General features: G+C 37.3%; 1 protein-coding gene across 14 annotated transcripts in view; it reads left to right on the top strand.

The window, feature by feature from the left end:
• The window catches only part of LOC122429488 (muscular LMNA interacting protein), a 293,970-nt gene that overhangs the window by 254,182 nt on the left and 26,757 nt on the right, over positions 1 to 13,031 (top strand). For 12 of the 14 annotated variants that reach the window (XM_043449811.1, XM_043449801.1, XM_043449813.1 and 9 more), the window contains one exon: positions 4,146 to 4,352. The exons of the other annotated variants lie outside the window; for them this stretch is intronic. In XM_043449811.1, coding sequence (XP_043305746.1) covers positions 4,146 to 4,352 — 207 coding nt within the window. The remainder of the gene's footprint in view (positions 1 to 4,145; positions 4,353 to 13,031) is intronic. 14 annotated transcript variants of the gene reach the window in all.

Genomic DNA, 13,031 nt, shown 5'->3' with positions numbered 1-13,031 from the left:
TCAGACATAGTTAAAATAGTCCTTGGAAGAAAATTTATAACTCTACTTCAATAAAATAAATTAATTTAAAAAAGCTTTCAAGGAAAAAAAGCTGAATCCAGACTATAAACCAGAGCCTATGCAGTTTCTCTTTTCCTAGGCACTGTCAACCATCAACAACAATGCTGACTTTTTCTTACACAATTATTCTTTGTGCTTACTACTCAATTTTCATATTAACCACTTTTCACATCAATTAAGGAATGTAATTAGTTGATAAAATAATGAAGCAGTTGATTGAGAAATAGAACATAATTAGAATACATTTTAATCTAAAAGCCACCTTTAGTGGGCTAATACTATGAGACTCCCATTAAAATTGCACATTAACATGACTATTGTTTAACAATGATAATGTTAGAGGCATTAGCCAATGGGATTAGACAAAAGAAAATCCTGAAAATTGTACAAACTGGCAAAGAAGATCTAAATTTATGGTAGTCCTAGTTGATTTGGCATTTTAGGTTATATACCTGGGACTTCCAAGAGAAGCACTGGATGATGGTTATAACCAGTGAGATAACTCAGTAATGTGGCTCCTAGGGAATCCATAACTTTCATGTACTGAAATGTCCCTGAAGTGTTGTCAAATGGAAAAAAATAAATAAGATTCAGAACATTGTGTATAGATTGCTTCTTTTTAATAACTGTATCTTATAGTCTGTATATGTGAAGTGAAATGTATATTTGTATTTGCTTGATATTTAAAATAAACATGAGGTAAAAAACAGAAACTAATAAGCCATTCTGACTGGTGTGAGGTGATATCTCATTGTAGATTTGATTTGCGTTTCTCCAATAATGAGCAGTATTGAGCATTTTTTATGTGTTTGTTAGCCATCTGTATGTCTTCTTTGGAGAAGTGTCTGTTTAGGTCTTTTTCCCACTTTTTGAATGGGTTGTTTGTTTTTCTGGTATTTAGTTGTATGAGCTGCTTGTATATTTTGGAAATTAATCCTTTGTCAGTTGTTTCATTTGCTATTATTTTCCCCTACTCTGAGGGTTGTCTTTTTACCTTGCTTATAGTTTCCTTTGCTGTGCAAAAGCTTTTAAGTTTAATCAGGTCCCACTTGTTTACTTTTGTTTTTATTTCCATTACTCTAGGAGGTGGGTCATAGAGGATCTTGCTTTGATTTATGTCATCAAGTGTTCTACCTATGTTTTCCTCTAAGAGTTTTCTAGTTTCTGGTCTTACATTTAGGTTGTTAATCCATTTTGAGTTTATCTTTGTGTGTGGTGTTAGGAAGTGTTCTCATTTCATTCTTTTACATGTTTTCCCAGTACCATTTATTGAAGCAGCTGTCTTTGCCCCATTGTATATTCTTGCCTTCTTTGTCAAAAATAAGGTACCCATAGGTGCATGGGTTTATTTCTGGGCTTTCTATCTTGTTCCATTGGTCTATATTTCTGTTTTTGTGTCTGTACCATACTGCCTTGATGACTGTAGCTTTGTAATATAATCTGAAGTCAGGAAGGTTGATTCCTCCAGCTCCATTCTTCTTTTTCAAGACTGCTTTAGCTATTCGGGGTCTTTTGTGTTTCCATATGAATTGTGAGATTTTTTTGTTCTACTTCTGTGAAAAATGCCATTGGTAATTTGATAGGGATTGCATTGAATTTGTAGATTGTGTTTGGTAGTATAGTCATTTTCACAGTATTGATTCTTCCTATCCAGGAACATGGAGTATCTCTCCATCAGTTTATGTCATCTTTGATTTCTTTCATTAGTGTCTTATAATTTTCTGTGTACAGTTCTTTTGTCTCCTTAGGTAAGTTTATTCCTAGATATTTAATTATTTTTGTTGCAATGGTGAATGGGATTGATTCTTTAATATCTCTTTCTGATTTTTCATTGTTAGTATATAGAAATACAAGTGATTTCTATGTATTGATTTTGTATCCTGCAACCTTGCTAAACTCACTGATTAGCTCTAGTAATTTTCTGATACTATCTTTAGGGTTTTCTATGTACAGTATCATGTCATCTGCAAACAGTGAGAGCTTTACTTCTTTTCCAATCTGGATTCCTTTTATTTCTTTTACTTCTCTGATTGCTATAGCTAGGACTTCCATAACTATGTTGAATAATAGTGGGGAAAATGGACACCCTTGTCTTGTTCCTGACTTTAGGGTGAATACTTTCAGTTTTCCACCATTGAGAATAATGTTTGCTGTAGGCTTATTATATATGGCCTTTACTATGTTGAGGTAGGTTCCTTCCATGCTCATTTTTTGAAGAGTTTTAATCATAAATAGGTGCTGAATTTTGTCAAAGGCTTTTTCTGCATGTATTGAGATGATCATATGGTTTTTATCTTTCAATTTATTAATATGGTGTATCACATGGATTAATTTGCATATATTGAAGAATCCTTGCATCCCTGGAATAAACCCAACTTGATTATGCTGTATGAGCTTTTTGGTGTGTTGCAGAATTCTGTTTGCTAAAATTTTGTTGAGGATTTTGCCTCTATGTTCATCAGTGATATTATCCTATAGTTTTCTTTTTTTGTGTTGTCTTTGTCTGGTTTTGGTATCAGGGTGATTAACTTGCTTAAATATTTTAAAAGTATATTTTGAAGTAAGTTTTTAAAGTAAGTTTGATCCCACTGCAGGAGGCATAAATTCAGCATAAATTTTAGAAAACCCAATTAGTGACTTAATCAATCATGATTTTGACAAAATCACTTTGGCTAACAGAAAATAATATTAATTGCATAGTTTTAAAAGCTGAATTTTCCTGTTTAGCTGAATGTCATTTTGAGTAATGTGCATTATTTTGTACTAAATTTCCATTTCACATAGCCAAATACATTCATTATTGCTAATAGAACAGAAAAATAATGAAATAATTGAATGCATTCTTGACCTCTTGTAATATATCATATTCTTTTGAAAATTTAGTCATTACTACATTGAACATCTGCTCCATTAGGCATTATGCTTGATGCTGAGGTTACAAAAGTGAATAAAACAGATTTCATTTTATAAGGTTTATGCCCTAAGGGATTTTATTGTAGGATAATCACTGTCAATTTATTATCTTACAGTAAAAATTTCAGGAATATAAGAGGTGCTTAAAAAAGATCTGCAAAATAGTAACCCTTTTCTTTTATGATAAATATGTATATAGGCCCTTCTTTTGAGTTTTCTTTGTCAGTTTGAGACTTGCCCCCATGGTGGTTTTCTTGCTCCTTTCACATAATTGAAAGGTCTCACCTACTAGTTCTTACTTCTTTCGAGACTTCCACAGGCATCCCTTTCCAGGGGTGGAAAGACCCTCTCTGTTTACAACCTCATTGCCTCTCTCCTCTACAGTTGAGCCCCTCTGTTTGATCTCCAGTTTCTCCCCAAAATAACACACTTCCTGGAATGAACATCTTCGTTCATTCTTTCTAGACTCACCTCTCTCTGATTTCTTCCTCATACTCAGCCCAACCCAGAAACTCATGGCACTATGACTTATATCATGAGTTGATATTCTCTATGATGCCCTCCCATTTTCTCCCCTCAGTTTTTTCCAGACCAAATCACAAGTACTTTTAAGTTAATTTCCACTCTTACCTCTTCATTAGAGACTTTAGTCCCATCTTTCTGTGTTTGGGATGAGTTCTGTCCTTAAACAAGTGTGGTCCCATGAGGAGTCACTGCAGATACTAGTTCAGTTCTGCAGGAGAGGCTGGAGGTGGGCAACCTAAAGAAGTTACTGGAAGAGACAGACAATGCACTGTAAAAGCAGGAGTCTTGTGAGGATCGAAAGTGTAGGGAGAGATTTACCTCCTGCTAGTAAAATATTCTGATGCAGTGTCCATAGTGTGTATGTGTGTTAGTCACTCAGTCTTGTCTGACTCTTTGTGACCCCATGGACTATAGCTGGCCAGGCTCCTCTGTCCAAGGGATTTCCCAGGCAAAAATATTCCAGAATAGGTAGCCATTCCCTTCTCCAGTTGATCTTCAGGGATCAAACCCAGGTCTCCTGCATTTCAGGCAGATTCTTTACCATCTGAGCCACCAGGGAAATCCAGCATCAATAGTACTTAGACTCAGTTTCCAGTAAACATGACTTTTGCCCACTAACATCCTCTTTATGCCTTTCTTCTTCCCAGGATGTGCCTGTCCCTCCCAAGCCTGTTTCTCTCCATCCTTTATATCAGACTAGACTCCATCCTCCTGCTCAGTCCCTACTGCGACCACAGACCCTCCCGCATGCTGACTGTCTTACCCCCGGACCCTTCAGTCACTTGTCCTCCTTCTCCCTGAGTGATGAACAGGAGAATTCTCACACCTTGTTTAGTCACAACGCATATAATAAGGTGAGAATGCCCCATGCTCTGAACTTCTTCATGCTTAACTTTTAAATGTGGAGGAAACATATATTACAAATATTGAAGTATATTAAGAGTATTAAATATTTGTGGGAAGGCACATGTCTTTACAAAAAGATAATAATTGACCTTGGGAAAGTATGAAATATTTGTTTCCTTTCAGAGTCATTTCCTGATTTGCATTGCTTATTGTTTCATGCTGTAATCCCAAAGTGGAAATCCCAAGACATGTTTCAAAGCCTTACAAGACGCCATTATTAATTTATCTTCTAGTCTCAGTTCAAAGTTCTTAAAAACATCTCAAAATGACAATGCCTTGATGAGGAAGCATTTATTATTGCAGTCAGTGTGCAATGGAATACTTACAATTTCTATAGATATCTGTAACATAATGTTGATATTTTATTTTAAAATGAATCTATTTGCCTCATAATGTATGGTGGTGAGACACGTAACAAATAATGAGGTGTTCAGTACCTAAAGTATATTTTTAACAAAGCAAAAATTTTATAGTTGGCTTTGGAATGTAATCATGAATATTCTATTAGAAGCAAGCAGTCAGTAGCACAAGAGGCTTATATATAAGCATCTTTTGCTCTTCTGAGCATCACCATAAGGACATCCTGGCTAGCATAGGCTCTCAGATTTTGAAACTTTTCTAAAAGAATTGACTAGTCAAAATCAATCATCAGTTAAATCATTTTTAAATTCAAAATCTTATCTTAAAGCATTTGTTTTGCAAATTCTCTATATTTAATAAAATATATCTCTATACTTGGAAATCAATTAAAACCATCTGTTCTAGAGTGTATGCAGTTGACTAATATTCCTTGAACCCTTAAACATTAAAAAAAACAACTGTTCATCAATCCAATCTAAACACCAAAAAATCATCCAAGAAGTGAGCACAATTATGAGGAAAAAGTTGCTTTTTATATTTAATAGCATTTATCATGATTGAATGGTCAATCCTGAATTAAATTTTTAAAGTATTCATTTCTGGGACTCCCCTGGCAGTCCTGTGGTTGAGGATCTGAGCTTCCTCTGCAGGGAGAGTGAGTTCAATCCCTGGTTGGGGAATTAAGATCCTGCATGCCATGTGGCTAAAAAAACAAGGGAAAGATAAAGAAAATTTATTGAACTAAACAAAAAATGAAAATACAACATATCAACTTAAAAAATTTATGGAAAAGTAACATTTTTAAAAAGTAATCATTTTCTGCAAACAAAGTGTTTTAGTGTTAAGTTCAGGATGGCATTTGTATGACCTTTGGTTGCTTCTAACTCTTGGTCTAGAAAAAGTATTTCATGGAGAGTATAATATTTTTAAATGATTTTATATTGCTTTAAATTCTCCCTATTTTAATACTAGCCAACATCTATGAAATTCATTTAGCTATTAGAGTTAATATTTTGATAATAACATACCATTTTCTTATAATGTCATTGATGAGCATGATAGGATTATAATTGTATTTTATAAATATCAAATTTCTCCAAATAGTTCTTCCTTTGACATTTTGATAGTGTTTTCTGGAGACATTCAGCAAAGATAAAGTCAGTATTTCATCCATGTTTTAGCCTTTTCTTGGTCTGCCTGTGAAGAAAAATATATCACAGCCATTTGAGGCTGGACAACTATTTTCATTTTATAAAAACTTCACAATAGATTTTGTCTTTCAATGTCTGAGATTTACTGATACTGAATAAATAAACATTCACATCTGAAATAATAATAATAATGTTAGCATTTCTTGATGGAATATTCAATTGCTTAGTCTGATATTTTAATTGCTCTTATTAAAATGTATGCATTATTCAACTTGACCTTTGTGTTTACTAAACTTGTAATGGCCAACAGTGTACTAAATGAAATAACTTGTCCGGAATTGTAAAACATAGTCATTTAACTTAACTTCTCTTCAATATCCTAACATCCTTCCCAGGCTTCACTTTCACCCTTACCTGCTCTGCTTATCTCCAAACTCAAACCTCCCACCCTTCCCACCATTCCCCCAGAGATCCACACTGAACTTGACCTTACATAGCTATCTTTGGGGCTTCCTTATCAACCGTAGCTACAGAAAAATGTTTGGCAGGTTTTATTCTCCTGTTGCATCTGTAGTGTGTGCTCCTCTTGCCCTAAATCTTTACACTAAGCCCTGATCTCTTCTCCTACTTTCATAAGTTCGTATGATGAACCTCATGTGATATCCTATATGATGATGTTCAGGCACTTTCCCTTTTATCTTGGTTATACCAGTATACCCTCTCTTTCCTCCACCTCGTGAAGGGAGTCATTACTCTTACTTCCTTCTTTAACCCTTGTAACTAACATAGCCCAGTAGATGAGCATGCAATGTCTTTAATCAGTCCGTCTGAGTTCATTTCTTGACACCATTCTTTCCAGATGGTGATATTGGGTACCTTCTGTAGCCTCCAAATGTCTTCATTTATTCATCTATAAAGTGCAGATAATAGTAGTACCTACTTTTTTAGAATATGATAAGATGGGCTAATATGTGTAAAATATTTAGAGTAGTGCTTGGGACATGAGGATCATGTGAGAGTTAGATCTTGTTACTAATTGTTGTTCAGTTGCTAAGTCATGTCTGACTCTTTGTGATCTGCAGACCGCGGCATGCCAGGCTTCCCTGTCCTTCCCCATCTCCTAGAGTTTGCTCAGATTCATGTCCATTGAGTCAGTGATCTTATCTAACCATCTCATCCCCTGCTGCCCTCTTCTCCTTTTGCCTTCAATCTTTCCCAGCATCAGGGTCTTTTCCAATGACTCGGCTCTTCCTGAATTGTCAGTCCCATTACTTTCTTACATTTCCATTTGTTCTTTTTCCAATGGACTCTTCTTTGAGTGCAGAAACTTCAAAACACAAACTAAAACGAATACTTTTCCATCCTTTTCTTTCACAATGTTGCAAACCTAGTAATTTCAAGACGTTCTTTCTCTCAAAGGGGTCAGTAGCCATTATTTTCATCCCCCTCTATGAATTCACTCTTAATTTCGTTCTTGAAAGCATTTTGTCTTTCACCTTTATCATTCTGCTGCGATTTCTCTCTCAAGGGTAAACTGCTTATCAGCAAACTCAGCTGAATTTAACCAAATCTTCTCTTTTATCCCTTGTCGCAATTGACACTGTTGATTATTCACTTTTAAACCTCCGACCTCACTCTGCTCTTGGGGTAATATGTACATTTCAACTCCCTTACTGTTCCTTCTTTATCTTCTTGGTGGACATTTCTTCTTCCCCTCTGTCTTCTCTCTAACTGCCTCACTTGACACCCACTCACAGGCTTCTGGGATGATCTTAGTTGTACTGATAATCCTCAAATCCACATTTCCAATTCTGTTTTTCCTTTGAGATCCAGATTTATACCTTCAGCTGCTTACTTGTGATTTCCCCTAGGATGTCATGTTGTCACCTCAAACTCATCATCTCATGTCACTTCAAACCAGTTCTGTTCTAGCTTCCCTACTTCTGTCATTGATACCACAATGGTCAGCCCCCAGACTTGAAACTTGATTCACAAATTGTGCTTTTTCTGCTTTGTCGTCATAGCTAGTCATTCACCAAGTTGCATGGATTCTTCTTATGTCTGTCATGTTTTTATCTCTTACTGCTCTTTATTAGCATTCCACTTTGCTTAAGCTAATCTGCTACTTTCCTCCAGGTGCGCCTTGGGAATTTCTTGCTATTCAACTTGCTCACTCATTCTCTCCATATAAAAATACCTTCCTGCCTTTCACCTTCCTTATGAAAATCATTTTCAAATTTCATGACCTAATCAAATGATCTCTTCTCCTCTGTGAAGTTTCCCCCTGCATCGGCACTCAAAGTGACATTTTTCCTTCAGTTTTTATAACCTTTGCCTGTGCTAAGGTATCTCATGCATATTAAAGGTTATCATGTATTTCTCTGTTGTGATTGTTTTAGTGTCCATCTAGGACATGACATGCTTAATGTGGTGTTTTTCACATTATAGGTAGAGCAACAAATATGTGCTAATGATGAACAAATACTAAAATGACCCAACTTATTCACTAGGAGCACAAGATGTTTGAATATAAATTTCAGATTATTTCTATTTTAAGCAGAGGTTAAATCTGAGTCAATTTAGAGGTTTATGGATACATTCAATACAATTTACATCAATTAAGGATCTACCTTTTTTGAGGGCTACCTCCAGTTTCCAGGGAGCTTACGGAGGGCCTTGAATGGAATGGTATGTGGAGGCAGACCACCTCTGATCATGCTCGGCTGAATGTGGATGCTGGAATCCACGGGGTGTCTGCAGTCCTGCCAGTCCACGACCATCAGTCCTATAATGCTTTACTGCCTGCTTCTTTCTTCCTCTGCACAGCATGACCTCATTGCTCTAGGTCAGTACTCCTGAACCTCTATAGCACGCACTGGAAACTGTGTTACTTACATGCTAGGAGCAGGCCGACTTGGAACTGGCTCATCTCAGAACCATTGGCTTAGAGCCTCTACACCTTCTCCTCTCCTCTTTGGTTTGTGCGTCCCTTGCTGTAGGAACTCCACAAGAGTGCATGTTTGTGATTTTGCCTACTCTCTGAAGTTCAGTTGTGACCTCCAAGTCAGTCTTGAAATTGTCTCTCATCTAGAGTCATTTGGCCAACTTTTCCTCCATCTTGTGATGCATTTAAAAATGTCTATTTGCAAAGCTAAAAACGATCCACCCACAGCACACATTTTGCGTTCAGATCTAACGCTGTCCACCCTCTATTTTTGAGAATTCAGTTCATTTAGAAAGACTCCTCTTCTCTGGCCCCACTGACGCACTGCCCTGGGGTCTCGGCTACCTTCTTGACCCTCAGGTGAGAAAACCTACATACCTCTAACGTGCATCTGTGGAAAGCTTACTGCTCTCCCAAACATCTATTTTCCAGCCTCTGCCTCATTTATTCTGTCTTCCACTCTCACAAGCTCTGAGGTAGCCCTGTCTTTTTAAACCAACCCAGAATTCCAGCTCTTGTGGGCCACTTTCATATTCCAGCTGGAGTTCTCAGCCTCATGCGCTTTTTCCTCTTTTCTTATCCCAGCTACGTTTCTGACCTTTCATTTAGCACAGCCACAGGCTGTGTCGACAGGATGTTCTTTCGTATCCTTGTTTCCCCAGAGTCTCTGCTCTGCCAGTTTACACCAGCAAATGCATGCCAGTGAAGATTAGAGCTGGGAGGAGACAGGACTAAGACGTCACCATCAGATGGCTTTTCTGATCTGCTGGCAGGAGGAAGGCTGGGATTTCCTACTCTGGGAGGCTCTATTTACAGGGAAAGCTTGAGAGATTTCACAAGGAAGAATAAGATTTTTATAGACAGAGAGACAGCTTTGAAGCCCCAGGAAAAAGTTCACAGGCATTCTGAGAGTATCTTCTGTCATTAAAAAAAATTAGATTATTTAGGGGCTGCATGTGTGTCTGTCCAGACATTTTATTTCACCTTCAGTTTTGTAAAAAATTTTGAACCTTTTTTGTGACCACTTTCCATGTTATTTCTGGTCTGGTTTTGTCCATAAGGACTATGTATAGCTGGTTTGTGTACATACATGCTCTCCCATAGGTTCCTCTGCCATTAGATTCTGTTTTGTATTTTCTATGCATGGGCTGGTTCCAGCACTTTCAGTCTGAATATTCCAGTGCTTATCTCTGGATACCTTGCTTCCACTACAGCCTTCCCTTCAGAGCAGGAGAGAGTTATTCATTTTCTACCTCTTTTCTTCCTGTCTAGAATATTCTTCCCAGCCATGACTGAGGTGGGAGGTAGATTGGCTCCACGGCTGAGCAGCTAGAATTTGTCAAACTGAGTACATTGGAGATTTGTTTTCCCTGGATACTTCAAGGAAAAAGTTCATGGCAGGAGCTGAGCTCTGCTGGAGTAAAGAGATAAGATGACCACATCTGTCATTCTTGGGTCAAGGAGACGTCCCTGACTGCACATGTGCAGAAAAGGTCCTTGGGGGGTCACAAAAAAGAGGGGCTGCTCTTCCATAATAGGCACTGTGCATCTCCCAGTGACCCCCTGCCGTGGAATCCATCTCGGCTAAAAGATGCACACGTTTACGGGGAGGGCCCTGGACAAGGTCAGCTGTGGGAAATGAAGCAGGATGATTGGCTGGGGAGAACAAGGGCCAGGAGGAACTGCCTGATAGAAGTGACAGACAGATGATGAAGCAATTATCTTCTTCCCCTTCCTCATTCAGGAGGACACCCGCACTCTTCTCTGGGTGTGTGTTTCTGCCTCGCCTCTGTCTTAAATAAATAAGCTGCTTGCCTGTATGTCCTCCCATACAGAGACGACTGAGCTGTGCCTCTCATAACAAACTGTGTGCCTGTTTTTACAGCTCTGTATCCTTGAAACGTCTTATTTTCAAAGAGGGACAAGAGCCAGAGTGGCTATATTTCCAGCCACTCTTCCCTGGTGGACTAGCGGTTAGGATTCCTGGTTTCACCCAGGCTCCCCAGGTTCAGCTCTGGGGCGGGGAACTAAGACCTCACCGCTCCCTCCTGTCTCCCAGGGTCGTGACCATTCCCACTGTCACTCCTGTTGCAGACCCCTTGGGCTGCTGACACCATTGCTAGACTTAAAGGTTTCCCACAGAGACAAGAAAGCATTAACCTCTCTGTGGGATAAACAGTCATCTTTTACTGATGTGTTTTCCATTAAAAAAAAATTTTCATTTTTAAACGTTTTTTGAAAGTAAATATTTTACAGGTATATTAATGTAACAAACCATTTTAGTCAATAATAACTATTTTTTAAATGATGTGATTTCAGTTATTTTTACTGAGCCTTCTCATTAGCAGAAGTACCTTGACTTGATCAGTGGGTATGATGCTGCTGCGGCTGCTGCTAAGTCGCTTCAGTCGTGTCCAACTCTGTGCGACCCCATGATGGTAGCCCACCAGGTTCCCCCGTCCCTGGGATTCTCCAGGCAAGAACATTGGAGTGGGTTGCCACTTCCTTCTCCAATGCATGAAAGTGAAAAGTGAAAAGTGAAAGTGAAGTCGCTCAGTCATGTCCGACTCTTAGCGACCCCATGGACTGTAGCCTACCAGGCTCCTCTGTCCTTGGGATTTTCCAGCAAAGAGGACTGGAGTGGGGTGCCATTGCCTGCTCCGTATCAGTGGGTATACTTAGAGTGAAAACCAGCTTAAGGTTTGTCTTCAGACTCTATGATAAAGACATCAGTTGCTGACAATTTTGTTGAATAAATGAATTGCTTTATGCTTATATTTGGAAAAGTAATTCAAACATGTGCTTTAGTTTCTTACCTCTAAAATAGCAATAAAAATAGAATCTCTAGTTTAGAATTGTTACCATGATCAACCGATACATGCAGCTTTCACATTTCACCTTAAGTACACAGTTTTATATATTTTCAGCATGCTGCCTATTGTTTGTAGAATTCTGGTGCTGGAGTAAAGAAACAATCCATCAATATAGCTAGTAGGACATTACTGTCATCTAAAATTGACTTCTTCTTTTATTACAGTCTGTTCAGTACTTTTATCCTTCCAAATTTATTCACATATGTATTCTCTCTCATTTTAATTTTTCACTTTGCTTTTCTTCTTCCCCTTGGCAGCTACACTATTGTTGCTAGTATATTTTCTTTCAAAATTGCATTATTATTTTGTGTATTTATAATTAAATTTATGTAGATGCTATTGTGCCACATGCTTCACTCTTTTCCTGGGGGTTTCTTTTTTTCTCAGCTGTAATAATAAAGTATTGGGATTGGTTCCAAAACTTTTACTCTCAGAGATCACCTGGGCTGATTGTATTGGAATTAGCTGAAGATCTTAGAAAAATACAGATTAATGGGACTCAGTTGAAACTTCTAAACTCAGAACTTCCACTGAATTGAGTGATCTTAAAGTTTCTGCTCCATTGAACATTTCATGCCTCCTTTATGATAGCAACATTTTCCTCTTTTGCTTTTTAGATTCTGTAATGATTCAATAAGAAAATGAACTTCAATATGAAAAATAACTTTAGAAAGAAAACCTGTTTATACCGACATTTTTGCAAGTGTTTGATTATAATTGATTTTTTTCTCATAACCTCTAGTAAGTTAAAGGAAACACAACTGTTAAATAGTGTATATACTAACATAAGTCACAGAATTTTTCTTTTAATTAGAGTAGGTTGTAAAATGTAAGGTTGAGTTCTTAGTCAAAATTGTCCCCATGTGCTTGTAACATTTACAGTTGGATTGAGTGTTTATTTATCCAGTATTCTTAGACTTATTGAATCCAAGGTACAAATATTTTTTCCCAGTGCACTACTTCAATTATTAAAAGTCATTTCTCTTTGAAAAAAATACCACAACTGCCAACCTGCAGTTTTTTATAATTTAATTTTTTGAAGAAATTAAAGTGCCTTTTTCATAAAAAGAGATTTTAAAATATAGCAATGCTTTATATTAGAATTACATTTTTGCTAAGAAAGATGAAGCATTTTACTTGAAATGTATTTTATCCTTATGATTTGTCAAAAGAGCATTTACTGATCCATTTTTATTAGGCTGTTTTCCAAGCAGCTGCTGCTGATATTGTAGATTAAGAATAAAAGGAAGTATAACTTGTCTGTGATGAAAAAGTGAGACTTTAGTGAGCAAGATGGAG

The sequence above is a fragment of the Cervus canadensis genome, chromosome 28, assembly GCF_019320065.1.
Source record: "Cervus canadensis isolate Bull #8, Minnesota chromosome 28, ASM1932006v1, whole genome shotgun sequence".
Lineage (NCBI taxonomy): Eukaryota > Metazoa > Chordata > Mammalia > Artiodactyla > Cervidae > Cervus > Cervus canadensis.
Note: the sequence above shows the minus strand (reverse complement) of the source record. Positions and strands in the feature narration are given on the sequence as shown.